The 20,204-nt window shown below is 40.8% G+C and overlaps 3 protein-coding genes across 3 annotated transcripts in view; 1 reads left to right on the forward strand and 2 right to left on the reverse strand.

Annotated features, from left to right (window-relative positions):
- LOC140549330 (aldo-keto reductase family 1 member B1-like) overlaps window positions 1-20,204 on the reverse strand; it is a 160,447-nt gene that overhangs the window by 50,419 nt on the left and 89,824 nt on the right. The window lies entirely within an intron of this gene.
- Window positions 5,518-6,223, forward strand: kiss2 (kisspeptin 2). Its single transcript, XM_072673890.1, has 2 exons — window positions 5,518-5,665; window positions 5,761-6,223. Exons 1-2 carry the CDS (start codon window positions 5,575-5,577, stop codon window positions 6,012-6,014), a joined length of 345 nt encoding a protein of 114 aa, XP_072529991.1. The 5' UTR covers window positions 5,518-5,574; the 3' UTR covers window positions 6,015-6,223.
- On the reverse strand, window positions 7,208-12,639 carry ldhba (lactate dehydrogenase Ba). Its single transcript, XM_072672859.1, has 8 exons — window positions 12,529-12,639; window positions 10,191-10,319; window positions 9,958-10,075; window positions 9,680-9,853; window positions 9,424-9,597; window positions 9,217-9,334; window positions 8,942-9,065; window positions 7,208-7,840 (listed from the first exon to the last, which is right to left on the reverse strand). The coding sequence occupies exons 2-8, from the start codon at window positions 10,314-10,316 to the stop codon at window positions 7,673-7,675; spliced, it is 1,002 nt and encodes a 333-aa protein (XP_072528960.1). The 5' UTR covers window positions 10,317-10,319; window positions 12,529-12,639; the 3' UTR covers window positions 7,208-7,672.

The following is a 20,204-nucleotide window of genomic DNA, read 5'->3' on the forward strand; positions in this document are numbered from 1 at the left end:
TGTCTTTTAGAGATCAGTTCGTCTCGTACTCACTTTTTTGACCGGGGTGCTTGAACTTTTGCATGCCACTGTATGCTTGTATGAATGTCTGTATGCACGTATGTTTACTGGCTTACCAGAGTTTCCAGCTGAGGACACTGAGGTGATCCACTTTTTCTGCCAAAGTAAATGATAAAACTGAATCTGCTGCTTAATTTGCTCTGGGAAAAGCAGCAGAGAAAAAAGGAAAGGACTCACGCGCTCTCTGAAGGAAAATAAACAGCGCAGTGACGCAGCACTCGTACGCTAGTTTAAGGGCGCCAACGTCACCTGTTTGTCTATAACGAGGCGAGGCTATCGCGTCACCACAGTCCACAGTACCCTGAGAGTACGTAGAGCAGACAGTCCTATACAGCTGCTTCTCAGCACTGTTTATTACACCTGTAAAGCGTAGAAGAATTATATTAATATGTATTATTATTATTATTGTTATTATTATTATTATTATTATTATTATTATTGTATACTAATAGAATAACATTTACAATAAACTTAATAGACTTAAAAGAAAATAAAAAAAAATAGATTTAATTGGTTGATTGAGAAAAATAAAAACATGTATAATGGAAAGGGGGATATTTTAAATAGGAACAGAAGCCCTAATGTGAGGACAGAGTGTAGGGAGGCAATGTAACTTCAAAAACAACAAAAATACCAAATAAACAAATAAATAAACAACAATCAAAAAACTGTGAAAGTACAGAAGACGTACCCTTGAGGATACATCCCAGCGACATGTGGGGTACTGATTACAATTTCATTTTTGTTTGGATTACTTTTAAAGCCATAAAGCAAAAATAAAGACAAAACATTATGTATAAATTCATACCTTGTCTACAATGAAAAGGAACTTCTCAGAGAAAGGAAAAAGAAAATACTACATTTTCAAAGTTACTGTAAATAATGTGTGATGTGAAATGACTTTATTCAGGTTTTTAGGTATTTTGAATGATTTATTTTGGTCTATCAGGAAATGTTCATATATCCAGCTGAAACAATCAGCTTAGATCAGCATGAATTCCACATTCATCTAAAATGATCTAAACTGGTTTATGCTAATCTGGTTTGCTATTCTGTGCTTTTTTGGGCAGCGTTGAAGGCAGCTGCCTTTTTAAATTATGTAAGAAACTTAAAAAATGTCAAAATGGAGTCTTTAAGAAGGTTTCATCATGTCAGTGAGGATATATAGAATTTACCTTACAAGTCACTGTGATTAATAGTGTTAGTACTAAAATATCACACAGACACACACCAGCACACTCGTTCAGTATCCACAGAGAGGTCAGCAACCAAACCTGCATCCTTCTAGCCTATGTATCATTACAGCACTTGTTTCAAGCCATGAAGTAAAGGTGCAACTGGTACAGGCCATGGGCAAAACTTGACCATGCCTACCAGACAGGAGATGCAGGAGTAGTTCAGACTATAGGGCATGAGAGAGTGGTTCCTAAAGGGGAATGAAGAGAGCACTCTCAGTGTTTAAATCTAGGTTAAAAACCTCTTGCTTGAGCTTTTGAATAATCCATCAGTGTACTGTTCTGTTTTCCTTGCTGATGTAGCTTGTTTCAATACTAACACTGTCCTGTATGGGTCTGATTACAGGTCTGATCAGTACTGCTGTCTCTCTAATCTACTTCTTTTACAGGCTGTACATCAGTCAACTCAAACTCCTAAACACAACATCATTTTCTCCTTTCCTTTCTCTCCTCTAAGGACTGAGCTGCCCCCTGCTGTCTGCTCGCTGCTGAGGCGAGTCCATTTGTGGTTGGCAGCTCTTGCCCACCCATTGGATCCTGTCCTGCTGTAAACCCCTCAAAATTTTGGCCATGTAATAAGATGCCCAGTTCCAACTGTTCCATCCTGGTACCACAAGACTTGGCTCTCCACTACCCTGCTACCCCACTGTCCTGCTCTGGGGCCTTGTATTGATTCATCCTCACCTCATTTGCTTGACTTTGCTTGGGACTGTTTGCCATATTTGCCATGTTTTCTCAATTCACTATTGTTTTATTGTTGTTTTATTCCTGTTGTTCTTTTTATGGCACTTTCCGGTGTCGACAAGAGGAGGATAGGTTCCCCTTTTGAGTCTAGGTTCCACTCAAGGATTCTTCCTCTCGATCTTGCCACTGGCTTGCTCAAAATAGGCTCGGACCCGGATCTCTGTAAAGCTGCTTTTTGGAACTTCAGGGCTCGGGTTGAAAACCGCTGGCCCATCCAAATATCTTGGGTCAGGGTGTCTGTGTGACTAACCAAAGGCTAAGCATATTGTGGTCTGTGTAAAAAATAATAAAATCAGTAAAGTGAGTAAGAGCTCCACTAGTGAGTGGTGCTGTCTTTCCTGCCCTGGCCGTTTATAACCCTTACAATGTCTTTTGAGCATTTTGTATATTATATATATGAAATTGTTCCTTGGTTCTCTTGGTTTTCATCTTTTTTTTTTTAATCTCAAATCCAGACTCAAAATATCAGTGATCATAACCAGTCTTTTACACAGCAGCCAGAAATGTTTTATTTGTTTGTTTGTTCCATTGCAAGTGTTTGTTTATAAGTGCTGTAAGTGTTTGATTTTTGTTTGATATTTAAATTATTTTATGGTTGTGAATTCCACACACCTTTAAAACTGGTCAAGATTCTTCATGTGTTTCTAGTAAATACAATTGTTCTATACAGAATCACGGAGGTACTTGAGGAACCAATTTCATCATTATAGGTTTTTTTTCCAGATATAAAGGTTCTTTCTATACAAATATAACCTCTTGTAGATGGTTCTTTATAATAACCATTAAAAAAGGTTAAAATATTTGTATTCTTTTTCAGTTCTATGTTAAATAAGGGTTGTTGTTACACTGTTTATTGCTGCTGTCCAATGAAAAACTTGTATCTACATTTTTGGCTGTTTTTAGCTTTCAGCGTTTAAACCTTGTAGCTGTACTGTACACTGTGTCAATAATTCTGGGAGAATAGACCAATAGAAATGCTCTAAATTGAGGAATAAATTCTGACTTTACATTGATTTCCAGTTAAGAACACTTTTGTCTTCTCCTGTAAAGCTGTCATTTTGGAGGTACATGTTTTCCTCTATACAGCAACCATATGTAATACCATATGTTAAAGCAATAAAACACTCTTGTGGTGGTTGTGTTACCATGAAATACCTGTCGTATTTCATCAGCATTGAGTGTTCTGTTGCTTTAATATAACAGTCAGAAAAGAAATAAAGTAAGGGACAAATAAACTGAGCTGTGAATGTACTATTTTAAGTGTGTTAATGTTTGCATTTTCTTCCGTCAAATTATAGTTCCTTAGCAAACAGCTTGCTGCTACATCACAGCAACCAGCTCCACTCACTCACTGCACAGCCTGCAGTTCCTTCTCCTGCTCCTTACAAAGTCCAACAAAAAAACTCTGAAACTCTGTTTTCCACTTTTGTCGTTATGGTGTATTCTTTTCTTAATTTTCTCCTTTTAGTTTCATTTGAGATCTTTCTTGCAACCTTTCAGCTTGCTAAAGTTGCTCTGTCAAGACGTACAAGATGGGGAAAAATCTACCAAACTAAAGAAGTCTAGGACAGGACTTCTGAAGGACAGGAAAGTCTGCTGCCACCTATAGAGCAAGGTTTGGAAGTAGCTTACTGCCAAAGGAAGGATGTGAAGAGAAAAAAGTGGAGACATTTAGGGGGTTTAACCAGTGGTTCTACTACTAATAGTCAGAGGTACCAGACTCTCACTCAGACTCTCCTATCACTGGGATTGTATCCTCAAGGTTGTGTGGATTCTGAGTTCTGTGGACTCTGGCTGGATTTTCTCTCTTTCTTTCATTCTTTTTTTTTTTGCTGTTGTTTGGTGCTTGTTTTTATTTATTTGTTGTTTCATATTGCATCTCCATACACTTCGTCATGACATTCTTGGGAACTCCTGGCCAATTTATGTATTTTATCGATTTTGGCAAAGCGGCTACACCTCCTAGTTTGGAAAGGACTCCAAGGGACACGTCTGATCTTAAATCTCTGATCATCTTTCTCAGATTTGAACTGAGCTCTTTCACTTTCCCATTGTACAGAGTGCTGGTCAATCCGAGGTCAGTGCTGTCAAAGTCAAACATTCTTAAGTTAAGTGGTCTTGGAACAGTTTGGAACTTTAAGCACCACAAAATTAATAATCTAATGTATAACTTTGCTCCTTTGTTGATTAAAAAACACTTTCTAACAATTATGGAATAATTTCAAAATGTTTGTTTAAAATGAATAAACAATTGTGCACCAAATTCTTGTTTTTTTTATTAATTATTATATATAAGTGTGTTTTACACCTTTTCAGGCCCAGAAAATGCATATTTTTCAACTCCAAGCTGTAAGATATTGTGGTGTGATTACAAAAAATAGGGTCGTGAGAAATATGTTGAGAAAAAAAGAATCAGAGAAGACTTTTTGTTGAGAAGAATCAAACGTGAGGCGATTCTTCTGGAGTGCCCAGAAGAACAAGGTGTGCAGGGCTGAAACATGACCTCCACTGGACAAGCCACATAAAGTTGAAACATCAACACTGGGCCAAGAAATACCTGAGGCCAGACTTCTCAAAGGTTTTATGGACTGATAAGATGAGAGTGATTCTTGACGGACCAGGTGGATGGATTCTTGACGGACTCAGACACCAGCAAGGTGGAGGTGGGGTACTGCTATGGACTGGTATTTGGAAAGATTAGCTAGTTGGACCTTTTCAGGATGACGATGGACTCAAACTCAACTCCCAAACCTACTGCCAGCATGGTAGCACTTCATTATGTGCGTGGCTAGCCAGCAAAGACCTTAAAGATTAAAGAACAATGACATAGCTGATTGTTAACAGATTAGGAAACTGACCGAATCCATTAAAGGAAGGCTTTTATAAAAGACTTTGAAAAGACTGTTATAGTTAGACGGGTGACTATATTAAGTTAATATAGTTAGAAATGTTCATTTATAAAATGTGTTGTTTATTATTCTCACTTTAACAGATGAAAATTAACATTTTTATTTAGTTACATATTAATTCCTAACAATTCTGGACAATATGAAATTGACACAGTATCGGATGCACACATAAACACTTTATATTCAGAAGCATCCAATACCATCCTTATATAAAATGAGATGATATATATTAGAGTTTAACCAACCTCTGCATTTGTGTGGAAGCTCAGCAGATATTCAGCACAGATCGTGTAAAATGGATTTAGTGGTTCATTATTTGCTATTTGCTGTTTTGCTTCCTCACTTAGCAGAACCACTGAAGTACAGGGCGTGCATTTTACATAATCACGCTACTTTGTGGCAATACACCATTTTTACCCTGACGCGCAACATTTCCAAGAACATAGTAAATAGATAGTGTATCACTCACTCACGCGCAGAAAGGGGGGGGGTGGTCGAGAGAAAGAGAGAGAGAATATAAAGTAAGGAGATGTCAGTGGAAGGTTTATATATATATATATCTCCATGATTGTGCATCAGCTCGCCATTCAGAACTGGAGGGTGTGTGGAGAGGTTTCAGCAGCAGTATGAGGGTCCATGCGCTCATCCTCCTTATCTCCGCGTTGACCGTCCAGCATGCAGCTCTGCCAGCCCCCAGCACAGACATCAGCGCCGCAGGTAACACCAGCACGCATCCGCCACGAACTGCAGCCCGAGTTTGCTTCCTGAAGGGCTTTTCCCTTTTTTTAAAACAAAGTCTTGTTGTTGTTTAGATTTCTCGCCGTCGAGACTCAGGGGATATCCCACGCTGGAGCAGAGGGACGCTGAGGACCCCGAAGACGCCAGTCTTTGCTTCTTCCTGAGGGAGAAGGACGCGGAGAGCCCGCTTTCCTGCAAACACCGACTGAACCTGCGCAGCAAATTTAACTACAACCCGTTCGGGCTGCGCTTCGGGAAACGAGCGAGTGAGAGGTCGAGAAGAGGGAGACTGCTGCCTGTTCTGCTTTTACTGCACAAGGCTTCGTGAATACCTAGTTTACATTAAAAAAAAAAGAAAAAGAAAAGAAGAAAGCCATTTTTTAAAGCATGGGTTGATGTGCGTTTTCCCAACTGTGAACTGTGGACAGCTGCCCCACTCTTACCTGTTAAACTAGGGTGGATTCAGGTGATATATGAAAAGGGAACCATGTATTTATTCTTTTTATTACATTTCTTAAATGCAGTATTATTATTATTATTATTATTATTATTATTATTATTTAATGCAGTTTTCTTTTTAGTAGCTTAATAATAAACACCTGAATCCACCCTCTTTTGATCGATCAGGGGGTTTCAGGCACAACGGTTGGTCTTAACAGTTCTTACATGTTCTCTGGATGGTGTAACTGTATGGTGTGTTTGTACAATAAACGATTTTGTATTGATGACGATTTAGAAATGCATTTTTTACTTTAATAGGTAATTCCTGTCTAAAATGAGAACTTAAATGCTATGTCTTCTAGCACAATATTGCATTTCTCAGCCATATTAGTTTGACAAAACGCATGCCTTCACACGTGGATCCTTTCACTACAATACCCAGCATGCATTAGGCGAATATCAGCGGTAAATAAACACTGCTAGCCTAGGTGCTGATGTAGGCTGCATTAGCCAAGTATCAGGGGGGGCTGAAATACCTTTTAAAATATTGTTTAGTGCTAGTAGTTTGAAAGTTCCTCAAATCTTCAGGAAAAAAAGGTTTCCTGGTGCTTATAAATACTAGACTGTGCTCGAAACCGTGCCCTTTTCACTATTCTCTACCTGCGGCACACCTGTGTAAAAACACATTTTCCAGTCGGACCCGTTTAAGTAAAGGACCTAGTTTCCCATGATTAGGATTTGTGGATCTGTTTGTATGAAACATGAAAATCTACAGAACACAGTATATTAACCTTTCTGTCTCGTATTGTACACAAAGTGCACAATAAATTTAAGAGCAATTGGCCCCTTTTACATGGTCACATTTTTGGCTTGTTGATGACGCCATGTCGTTGTTTTGTGATCTCCATGCGGAGATCGGAGTGTAGTTGTTTTGCTAGTTAATCATCTGGTAAACTTTCCGAAGAGCGCTCGAATGCAACAGGAGTTGTAAACCATTGGCCGGCAGCTATGTAATCCTTTCACCACAAGAGGGAGCCATAAGCATGACACCAACGAGGCAAAAAACAAACGAGACATCAGTGAGAGTAAATGTTTATTAACTTTCTCCTCCTGTCCTTTCACACACGCCATCAACAGCACTTCAGTTCTTTTTTTTATTTTAAGGTGACATTACTTGTCTACACGACCAAGGAAGAAACACATTCTACCCCCGTGCAGCTACTTGATCTATAGAAGAAGCGTCCCCCCCCCCCCCAGTTTCCTATATTTCACAAAAGGAGTGAAAGTTTAAGTGCAAATGTGGAAAGAGCCCACATTGGTCTTTGATCATAGGTTCCAGCGACACAGATACCTTCAGTCTGGACCATACTACCCACATGGTACATCAGGACAAGAAAAATAGATTTTTACAAACATCTAAAAACGTACTTGTGATGAGTAGGTAAGATGGAAGGGTTAGGAGTGTGTGTAGAATCTGTGTGTGAGGTTGGAGGGAGTGTGTGTATGTATCAGGCTGGAAGTGTGTGTGGGCCCCTATAGAATGGTTCACAGGTCTTTCAGGTCCTTCTGAATGCCCCAAAGGGTGTCAGCACTCTTCTTCAGCTGAGCAACCTCCGCATCGGTCAGGGTCATGTTGACCACGCTGGCCACTCCGCTGCTGTTCAACACACAGGGCAGGCTCAGGTAAACTTCATCGGTGATGCCGTACATACCCTGCAAACGGAACACACAACAAGAACATAAATGAAGCACCTGAAGCTTAAGACTGCTTTTTTATATAAATACAAACATATGGACAACATATTGGGACACATGGCACGGGTATAAAAAAAACAAAAAAAACAAACAAAAAAACAAAACAAAAAAAACACAAACCAGTTGGAGTCGTAGTAACAGGTCTGTACTGTCCAGGGAAGGCTTTCTACTAGATTCTTGAGCATTGTTGCGAGCATTCACCAACAAGAGCTTTAGGTGAGTTCAACCTACCTCATCTCAAAAGGGTTGAATGGAACACCATTGCAGAGAACACAGTTCCACTGCTCCACAGTGCAACATTGGGGCTTTATACCCCTCTACTCCACATCTAGAATTAGGTATGGTGCCAAAAGGTTCATGTTTATCTGCTCCAGAGTCCTATTCTATAGGCAATTAGTCTCTACAAGGACTAGGCAAAGGATTCAGCTTAAAGTAGGTTACTGCAAAAAGGTGTGTCAACAAAACATTTGGTATAACACTTGATATAAGCATTGCCATCATTACCTCACAACTGAAGTCTGTATTATTGTACCAAGTCACAAAGACCATTGTGGTGTTAATGAGCTGTTATGCTGCTCGCAAGGACTGTACCGCAAGTGTACCGACGTACAAAGAAAGACCTTGGTTTGGTTTAAACTCAGGAGCTGACAGCTTATCTTCTTAAGAACAAGAACTAGAGTGTGTGAGAAAAACTGGTGGCATAATTTCTATGTAGATTAGTCCCTAAACTGAGTGGATGTTGCAGAGTTACATTGTATTCATTGGTAGGATTTGTTTAGACTGAAACAGCAAATGCCACCTTTGGTGATTTGCTAAACTGTGAGGTAAACATATTACATGGTCATATTGATTAGCTTAAATTGGAACACTGTTTCAGCTGTAAACCATGTTCTCCTTTGACCAGAAGCAATTGAAGACATCATAGCTTAGCACTTTTGTTTTTCAAGTTTGGCCACAGCACACCGCACTGACAGAAACTAAAGTTCAAGAACTGAACAATCATGCAAACAGGAGTACCCAGTAGCTTTCTGTATGTGACTGTACATATGTTCCCCTCACCTTCACCATGGTAGAGACCGGGTGGACCCTGCTCAAGTTCTTCACAAGACTTTCAGTCAGATCAGCCACACTCAGTCCAATGGCCCAGTTGGTGTAGCCCTTCAGCTTGATCACCTCATAAGCACTGCAATGGAAGAATATCCAAAGTTAAACGCACATTTACTTGTTTAATTAATACCATTTAACATTGACTTGTATGACTGTGAGGCTGTCAGTAATTATTTAGAATTGCATTTCTATGACTGTTTTGTAACAGTAAATACTGGAATTTCTACCTGTCCACCACCATCTTGTGAGCTTCCTTCCAGTTCTCGCTGTCCTGATCAGTGCCGATGGCAGGGTTGAGTTTCTGCAGGCTAACTCCAGCAACATTAGCACCACTCCAGACAGGCACTACGCAAATCAGACCATATGAGGTTACATTTCCAATTCCAAAAACACATCATACCCTAATAAAAGCTGGCTCTTCCTGAGTAACTCACCACTGGAGTCTCCATGCTCTCCCAGGATATAGCCGTTAAAGCTGCTGGCATGGATGCCCAGTTTCTCAGCCATGATGTAGCGGAAGCGGGCAGAGTCCAGGTTGGTGCCGCTGCCAATGACGCGGTGCTTGGGCAGGCCACTCAGCTTCCAGGTCACGTAGGTCAAGACATCCACTGCGGGAGCAGAGAAGTGGAGGGTTAACCAGAAGCCACAAAATCACCCAAAGACAAAAATCACAGGTGTACTCTCACTCACCTGGGTTAGACACCACAACAAGGGTGCAGTTGGGGCTGTGCTTGACAATTTGAGGGATGATGTGCTTGAAGATGTTGACATTCCTCTGCACAAGGTTGAGCCTGCTCTCACCCTCTTGCTGGCGTACGCCCGCAGTCACCACCACAATGCGCGAGTTAGCAGTCACTGAGTAGTCTGTCAACAGCACAAACACAGGTGGTCTTTATTTATGGACATATATTCAGAAGCAAAATTAAACAAACAAACAAAACCCTCACAATTATTTCTGTCTCACTCACCCTTGTCAGCCACAATCTTGTGCGTCTTGAGGAAGAGGCTACCATGCTGCAGGTCCATCATCTCCCCCTTCAGCTTGTCTTCAATCACATCAACCAGGGCAAGCTCATCACACAGATCCTACAAAAGAGAACAGGGAGAGAAGCTGAGAGACATACAGAGAATGTGCCTTCAAAATTGGGCAATTCCAGTCCAATGTTCCAGTTCAAATTGAGGGGGAAAAAAAAATGCTTACCCTGAGCAAGATGCTAACAGCACAGGCCATGCCCACCTGTCCCACTCCCACCACAGTCACCTTGTTGGTGGGCAGCTCACTGGCAGTGGCCAGAGGAGTGATGAGTTTCTCCACGACTGAAGCCATGATCTGGAGGAAGACATACATTAGACAACTTCTGATGTACTTGGCAATTCACCTGTGGGTGGTTTCTCCTAAAATCACACTAATGTCAAGTAAAATTTATTTGTACATCGCTTTTACAACTGTTGTCACAAAGCAGCTTTACATAATTAGTAAAAGACAGAAAAAAAATAAATAACGCAAGAGGACATGAAGGACCCAAGACCCCCAGTAAGCAAGCCATTGGCGACGGTAGCAAGGAAAAACTCCCTCAGAGCTGGAGGAAGAATTCTTGGGAGGAACCAAGACTTACAAGGGCGACCCATCCTCCTCTGGTCAGAACTATTTATAAATTATTGATAAAAGCTACCAAACCATGTATACTGTTGAACTGCTCTGATCATAATCATAATATAATAATCATGGTGTAGAAGAACTTAATATAGTCATGGCAGTGATGGCCAGAGTAATGATAGTTAATAGTGGTGATATTAGTGGCAGATGCTGCACAGGCTCCATCCACTACTTACAACATTGTTTCTAGAGTGTGGAAATACCAAATCCACCTTGACAACCATACTGTCCCAGTGTCCCACTGATGCCTTGTTGGTGTAAAGAATGCCTAAGTTTTAAAAAGACTCTGCAATCTTCACTACTGTACACAACAGTAGACCATAAGGGTACTGCAGCCTTTTCTTAAAGAAAGTGCCAAACTGCAGCAAACAGTAGATGGCACAAGTACACAAATCCAGGGAGGAGCCCAAGCCTAATAATGCCTTCAACCAAGTCCTTACTAGATAAAAAGCTGCAGCAAAAAACAAGCGTGAACAGCTTTGAAGGCTTTCAGAATGCACAGCCATTTAAAACACACAACAAAACAAGGTTAACCAACATGCATGAAGGTTATTATGCGCTATGCTGGGACACTAATCCTCCTCTTCCATTTTAAGGCTCTGATTTGTGAATACCATAATCCTGATATGACACTGAGCCACAGGCGACAAACACCAACGCTAGCATGAGGCACAATGCACAGCTCGCGTTTGTCCAAAAGTAGCAAACTCATAACTCACATAACCACCATTAGCTGCATTATTATTCACCTTCAAGCCTCAAAAGCACCTTTTGTTATTATTATTTTTAATAGCCGAATGAGATCCACAATGCTGATGATCGACATTTCTGCAAGCACTTCAGCTTTAGCCTGTATGAAGCCATTTTCAGCTGGGGAGAAGGAGGGCGGTTCAAGAGCACAAGTCAGATGAACGTGAACTTGGCAGGAAAGGCCACATGTCCTGAACCTAGGCCAAAAGAAATTAACGTTCGCTCTAAAACGACAACAACAACAACAACAACATGTGTTAGTTTATTTTATGCCTTTGGATAAACAGCTCCGCGAGAGCCACACTAACGTTGCAGCTAAAAGGACGATGCCTCACACACGAGGCCCGTATCCTGATGTGAAAGGCAACCCCTGCGTTCATCCAAAAATTAATAAATGTGTATATCTGGGTTCACTTTGCTCCAGAAGTGCGTTTTGTTTACTAAAACAGTTAGCTAGCTATAATCGAGGCCTACAGCTACAGTGACCGTCCTCACGACGTCCTTGACAATCCCGGATGCTACACGCTGTGCTGCTGCTGCTGCTGCTGCTTCTGCTTCTGCTGAGCAAATACCGAGATCATGGCCTTCAAACCATCTCTGCTTCGGCACACACATGACCTGGTTCGATGCCACAGCCGAGCGTTAAAACCAAGGCCAGGTGTGTGTGGTTCTAGCTTTACTACTAGCTAGCATTACACTCGTTTTCGCTCCAGAAGGGGATGCACGCGAGCGCGCGTGCTGCTCTCACACATAGACGCCTTTTCAAAAGTGCGGAAAGATGGCTGTTTCCTGACCGATACAGGCTTAAATCTCACTGTATGTGCACTTCTGCAACGTATATATACACTGCCGTGAGATAAATAACCGCTTTTACGCCACATGCTACGCCAAAAAAACCAAAAAAAAAAAACCACACAGTGACGAGGTGAGACGACGTAGTTTTGGCAGGTGAGGCTTAAAGCGGAGCGGTTTTTTGATAGCTAGCTTAATACAAACAACTTAACGTTACTTCGTATTCGCCTACAACGAACAGGACAAAGTACCACTTTAATCACACACAGAGAAAATTAGCGTTGCCAAAAACTAACAAATAGCACTCGCTTCTATCAGTAATATGAAGTTCATTACGTACATCTGGTTCTGGAGGTGTAAATGCAGTCGTGTCCTTGGCTGTGTAAAGGCAGGTTAGTTACTTCGAGGCGGTGGCAGAGAGTGTGCGTATTTCAGAGAGACAGCGAGCAGGAGGAGGAGGAGGAGGATGGCCACGCAAACTGCGCACGCCCCAAACGTCAAGTTCGTACGGCGCATTATCGTCTACAGCTGAAAACACCTAAAAGCGATGTGGAATAGAGCTACGGCGACCACCGGTCACGATGGCTTGCTACGTGATGTGTGAAAGTCGTAAAGGTGAAAAAACCTGTTCAGTCGCTGAGCTACGAAAAGTAAACGAGGGTCAAACTGCCTCTTTATTCGAGTTTTGTGGTCCACCTTAAATGCTGCAGCAGGTATCTAGCTACAGCCTGGCGACCGTTATGAGCTAAAACGGCAGGAATGTAGTCAAGTCAAGTCAAGTGGGTTTTATTGTCATTTCAGCTACATACAGAGTACACAGCGAAACGACACAACGTTCCCCCAGGACCCTGGTGCAACACAGACACAGTGCAGACAGAACACAAGCGCAACACAACACAACACAGTACAGTACAGACAGAGAATAATAAATAATTGGCTGTAGTGTGCAAATTCTGCAGTGTGTAATAAATATTGAGTCCAGTGAGGTAGTAAAGTTATTAGTGCAAATGCTTTGTGCAAAAAATGCTTCCCATTTTATCAGAGAGAGAGAGAGAGAGAGAGAGAGAGAGAGAGGGAGAGACTGAGTTGATGTAGCTAACTGTTGCATTGTTTAAGGTGGAAGGGACTGAGTTGATGTAGCTAACTGTTGCATTGTTTAAGGTGGAAGGGAAAATTACGATAAAAAGCCAACTTCAGAAAACTGTACGTTTGTAGAAATGTGTGCGACAAGTCTTATCGATATCTTTATGAATCGTAGAAAAAAAAACCAGCCAGTTATGTCGTTTTCGTAAAAATAAATAAATAAATATATAAATACTGGAATTTGATCTGAAGTAGCAGCGAATTGGCAGATAGTGAGAATATGCAGAAGATACAGAAGCATGTCTGGCTTTATGGAGCAATACAGGTCTTTACGTATACCACGTTTTATGGTGGCGGTCTTATGCAGCCTATGTCCCAATGTGTTTATCCATGTATTTAATGTCTAACAGGCCTAACTTGGTTATGGTACCAAACATAGTGTAACGTTAGTGGCCAATACAGAATTTCCATTACAATTAACATACTGGATACGTGTAGATTAAAGTGTAAATATGCACGTTTTTATTTCGGATTACTAGACTGCTTGCTCATACAAGTTAGTCTGAACAGACGGATAAAGTCATGAGAAGTCAATCAAGGACACTGAAACTGGATCATAAGTAAAGTCTAGACCAGGGTTGCGCTAAGCGTGGCCTGTAAGAATGCTTCATTTGGCCCACCAGTATAGGGTAAATATATATATTTTAAACTATTTATATCTTATATTCCTTTTTTTGTAAACAAAAGAGTTATATTAGTCATCCACCTCTGTGGTACCTACAGATACACTCTAGCAAGCTCTCCTGTTGGTAAGGATTTAAGGGGCTGAACTGAAGGCCTTACATATAAGATTACCTAACAACATAACAGTCATATCATGAGCTGGGTTTACTGAATGCATTACAGCACAAAAATGAAAGCACCACACTGAACTCTTTCTCTACCAGTTATAGTGTTTTTTAACACAAATATGCTTATATATAATATAATACAAGTAGGGTTTGTCCTTGTTTTTACACTATAAATGTTGCACTTTGGCCCCCCCAAGGCAAAGAAAGGTTGGACACCCCTTCCATCACTTAATATTGTTTGTTCCGAACAAGCCCCATCCCATGTGCACTTTGGTCTGAGGATTATCTGAATCAGTGTTTTAGAAAACTAAAGTTCATTAGGTTTAAGGAAAACAGACCACACTGTTCTCAAACAGATATACAATGAGTCTTATGAGGTACAGCAAATATTAATGATATACCATATAATAATAATTGTCAGATAATAATCCCTGAAACAAGCAAAAGACAACAATTTATAAATGTCTAGACATAGGTCAAATTATATCCTAAGAAGAAGACATTTTTGCAACTCAGGGTTTGTAGAAGACAAATGCTGGAACAGAACAAGGCCAATAGGTTAGGGCAAAGTGCATTTTTGGGTGCCACCATATCCATCCGAACCACTCTTTCAATGCACTAGATGAAAGTGAAAAGTAAGGGCTGTTAAGGTGGTCAAGGTGTCAGACAGCCATGACCTATTTGTGGAATGAGAATGCACATGTTTGTTGAACGCCTGGTGAAAAGGGGGCTTTGCAACGTAAAGTGTTTGAGTAACATGACCAGGTCATTAACAACTTAGGCAAACATGTGAGGGTCAATGTGTGGCACTAATCAAATGCTTCTAGCGTCTGGTGGCTTTCAAACACGCTAATTCCAGTAATTTGAGGATACGTGCAAGACCTCAATTGATCATAATGGAGTCGTTTTCTTCTTTATCAGACGCTCTCTGCAAGACTGGAAGCCCTTGTAGTTCCAGTGCTGAGTCACCTAAGCAACATGCCATGTTACCCTCCCACCTCTTAAACACAGCTTTTTGACAAATGCAGAGGAAGGGGCCAATAAGGCCTCGGTTCCACCTACTGCTGCGTCCAATAAGATGCAAGAGGTGTAAACGGTGCAAGACATCCGAGCTGTGGAGAAAAGCACTGTTTAGAAGCAAGTTTAAAAGAGACAGAAGGACAGAAAAAGTGATTGAGGGGTGGAGGTGGAAGAGGGTGTGCATAAATTTAGGACACCCTCCAGTCCTAACCGTGCTAAGGCTTGCAGGGGTATTGTGAAATAAGGAGTGCGTATTACATCATCATATCCTTGTCAGCAGTAGGACCCAAGTGTATTTACAGACAGTCCGTCAAGGCAATGTCTAAGTAGTAAATCATTGCTCTGCTCAACTTAAGGCTGCTACAGGAAAAGTCTGGCAAAGCATCTCAACCGAAGAAAATCTGGTTTGGTGTTTGTTCACAGGTTCCTGGCTTCAGGCACTCATTTGGACTCAATCATTAAAACAATCCATATATTTATAATTATATTAGTTTGTTAACTATTAAGCCTGTAAAAAACCCTAAATGGCTAATGCAATGGTTTTGTTAACCTCCTTGAATTTAAATCTCAGAGTCTACACATCAATCACATCTTTATGCATCCTTTCAAATGTGTCCATTTTAAGGTGCCATAATGTTTGGGACATAACAGTGGCTGGTACAGTAAACTAGTCATGTTTAATATGTTGAATGCACTGTTTAAAGTCTGTGTCTTCTAGACATGACCAAGTTCTTCTTTTCTGGTGATGCTCTGCCAGGCTTTACTGTACGGAGCCATCTTCAGCTCAGTTCCCTTTAAACCTGTACTAATGAAGCAGTTCGACACACTTTTTCTTGATATGTCCCTTTGCTCCACAGTTTAAGCATTTCATTTTTCACCATTGAAATTTTGACAGTCCCAGCCATTTCAAGGCACCATCATATTTGGGGGACAGCAATGACAGGTAGCTGTCATGTTTTTATCATATGCTTTGTTGCAGATCCCTTGCATGTAATGACTGCTTAATTCATAGGCGTCACCAGGTGCTAAGTATGTTCTCTGGTGATGCTTTGCCAAGCTTCTACTGCAGCCATCTTCAGCTCTTGCTTGTTTCGGGCCTTGTTCCCTTTAGTTTTCTCTTCAGCATATGGAACACATGCTTAATTGAATTTAATTCAGGTGACTGGCAAGACTTTCCATTTCTTTACTTAAAAAAAAAAAAACACCTTTGTTTCCTTAGCAGTATGTTTGGGATCATTATCTTGCTGTAGAATGAAGCGCCACCTAATGACTGAAACTAGAGCAGATGAGATGTTTCTATACATCTCAGAAATAATTGCGGTACTGTCTTCATCAGTTCTGACATCAATGAGGATAAGTGTGCAGTACATGTGGCAGTGTCTACATGCTCTTGCCATCACTCTGAGAAATCTCAGTGTCAACTGTCCACAAGGCTGTTTTCCAGAATCGCGCAGGCTCTTTTAAGTATGCTTTTGCAAACGGTAATGTGGAACTTCTGTTTAGCGGTTTGCATCGTGCACTGTAGTGCGGATGGTAGTCTGACGAAGACACACCCTCCTTCTAAATGGTGTTTCTGATATGTCAGGTCTTCCTTGGCCTATCAGTCCCTTTGTGATTAATAAGTTAACCAGTGGGCTCTTTCTTCTTAATGATGTTCCACACAGTTGATATTGGTAATCGTACGGTTTGACTGATGTCTCTAATTGTTTCATTCTTGTAATTCAGCCTTATAATAGCTTTATTGACTTTCCCTTATGGTGTTGTCCTTATGTTGAACAATGGCAACCACAGACTCCAAAGGTGCAAAAACATTATGGTGCCCTGAGGTTAGGGGGGCTGTGTAAAATAGTGTTGTAATTACACTGTTCCTAAAAACTGGAGTCATGGCTCTGAGAAACACGGAGGGGAAGAGAAGGATGCAAAAGGAGAAAGCCTTAAAGAAGTCAGCCTTAAGTGTCCAGTCAGAGCTGAGTACAGAGAAAATGACACAGGGTTATCAGCAGACAAGCACACTGAGCCTGAAAATAATAATAGTAGCTTCCTTTTTTAACTGCAAACCAATCACGATCAAAGCTGTAATTTGGACATGTGAAACAATGCACATGAGATGGAATGTGAATTAAAGAATTTGGAATGCAAACAACCTCATGCACTCCATTCTTTCATAAACCGCTTGACCTTGCACACCCCCCACCAATCGGTGACCTCAATCCTGCCACCCACCTGACCAGTGACCAATCAGAGGGCTACTTAAAAATGGAACAGATAGCTTTTGTTCTCCCTGAGGGAGGCTGGATCAGCTAGTGAGCCTGAATGTCTAAACTCAGGACAAAAGGACAAGCGAGAGTGCAGCACAACAGTATTGTAATATCAGTTAATATCAACTTGAACTGAGTATTACATTACCTGTTAAAGTTAAAGGCAATCATCAGTTGACATCAATTCCAAAAATCAATTACAAACATTATATCAGTTATTATTAATTAGAAGTATCATCAGTTACTATCAATTTGAAGTATTATATCAATGTAACACAAATACAATTTTGACTTTTTGACATTACTTAAATCTGGCAGCTTATATAGCTTATATTGTATCAAAATATGATAACAGCGAATGGACCAATGGAGACGCTCCAAAATAACAATCACAACCGACTTCCTCAAATACCACCGGCCACTCCAGAGTCTTCCTGGAGTTCTTCTGAAACCAGGCCTTGGTAAATTTTAAGGGTATTTTTGGGAGCACTGTCCTGTTGCTAAGTACAATGATGCCTAAGCTTCAGCTTCCTTACAGAATGCACTGCATGTTCTTTTAGGATTTTCTTGATCTTCCAACATGTATGTCCAAAATGGTGACTTTACAGGAGAAGCCAAAAACATCCTTGACTTTGAATGGAAGTCAGTGGGAAATAATTTTGAGCATTTCTATTGGCCCATTCATCCGGATTTATTTACACAGTGTACAGAGCATCTACAGGGTTCAAAACAGAAAGAGATATATGACTTACATTGGACAGCAGTGATATACTGTGTGTATATATATATATATATATATATATATATATATATATATATATATATATATATATATACACACACACACACACACACACAGTAATGTGTAATGATCTGTACTACTAGGATGTACTTCATTAGCTGCATGAAACATAGATTTAAGTGGGCATGAGATTTCATTTAGTCATGATTAAGCTTAAACTCCTGTATGCTGTGTTTTATTAGACTAAAAGAGTGCACAGCAACCTATAATGCATCCGCCCATGTTCCTCACTTTCAGCACTGAATTATATCATGTGCCAACCATGTGATTCAGAGTCTGCAATAACAGAGACACCTTCAGCAGATAATAGAGATGGGGATGCTGCTTAATATGACACAGCAGACCCTCAAGTAGTGGCTATTTCATCTCTTCAAGCTGCTAGAATAAAACACCCAGAATCCAGCCTCTCCAGTGTCTGAGGCCATTGTGAACATGGAGGCTGCAATAAGCATGTGTGAGCTCTGGTGGAAGCCAGCTGTTTAAATGGCCCTGTGTGTGTTTGCAAAAATAACTTGTAGGATTAACATGTGCAGATGCTTCACAAGGTGAGAGTGACTCATTGTTCGCTCCTTGTCACGGTGCAAAACTAACAGCAGCTAGCTAGCTTTCGGAGATGAAATGCAAACCACACTGATGAATAAATCACGACAAATCAGGTGTAAAAGCAAGTATTTTCCGGGCAGTTCTGACGGACCATAGCTGAAAGTGCATTATTCAACAGGTGCCCCCCCCACTCTCTTCCTTTAGCAATTACTGGTAGAAAAGCAGAGGGAACAGAGGGAAGAGAAAGAAAATTAGGGAGTGTTAACAGAACCCATTTCTCAGAACTAGGCCCCACCGTCTCGCTCCACACTCAGGACAGAAAACCGCATTAACTAGAGGGACCAAATGGATTATAATGACAATAGTCTCACACAATTGCGTATGATTCACACTACACACTTCCTCACTAAACCGCGTGACGCATGGCTATCTCCATTAGAGCCTAGAGATCCTGTGAACTCAGGCACACATGAATGTACGTGTAAATACACACACACATACAGACAACCACATACAACCATACAAAGTGCAGCCGAAGCACACTTTTAGTGCACCAGATGAACCCACAGCTCCTGGGCTCTGATAAAGCTCCATTTGTGGATGCCGAGCAGGCAGTGTTAGGGTCAGCAGAGCTGTTACTCAAAGCCTGATGAAGAGAAAACAGGACAGAGAAAACGAAGGACAATTTGACACACACACACACAAACACAGTCCAGGGAAAGTTTTCATTCTGCATAACAGCACAAAAAGGAGTATGTGTGTGGGTTAGTCAGAGAAAAAATTCTTTGTATGCAATTCTGTGTTCATGTTTTTGTGTTCTCAATGTTCCCAAATGAACACTGAACCATTGTGTGTGCAAATTTATGCTAAAATGAAATACGGGGTGGGTCATACCTTGCTTTGTGTAATAACCAAGTTGGCTCCAGCTGTGGCAAAAGTTTTCTTTATTAAAATTAAATGAATAGTTGGGTTCTATCATGACATGATTGTTTGGTAGTTTTTTCTTAAGCTCAAAAAGCTTAAAAAACATTACTCAAGGTTTTAAAAGCTTATATCATAATGAAAGGAAATTCAAATAAATGCTATGGCCCTTAGTGTACATTACTGTTAATGGTTTACGTCAGACCACTCACTGCTTTGCTACTTTATGACTGCTGTCCTGGTCTACTCTTCTGAAACAGCAGTTCATTCAACAAGACAATTAAGGTCTTAATTCCCTGCTGAAAAACCAAGCTCAAGACTGGCTTTTGCTGGAAGCTGGTTTCAGGTGGTCTAAGCTGGTCTTTGGTGGTCAATGTGGTTGAAAAGCTGGTAATCCAGGCAAAAACATAATCGATGATGGTTAACCAGCTTGACCAGCACAGAGTATGTTGCATTTGATTTTGGTCATGCTTGGTCTTGATGGTCAACCAGCGTGGTCATGCTGGTCAATCAGCTTGGCCATACTTAATTTTGGTCA

Source organism: Salminus brasiliensis, chromosome 2 (genome assembly GCF_030463535.1).
Source record: "Salminus brasiliensis chromosome 2, fSalBra1.hap2, whole genome shotgun sequence".
NCBI lineage: Eukaryota > Metazoa > Chordata > Actinopteri > Characiformes > Bryconidae > Salminus > Salminus brasiliensis.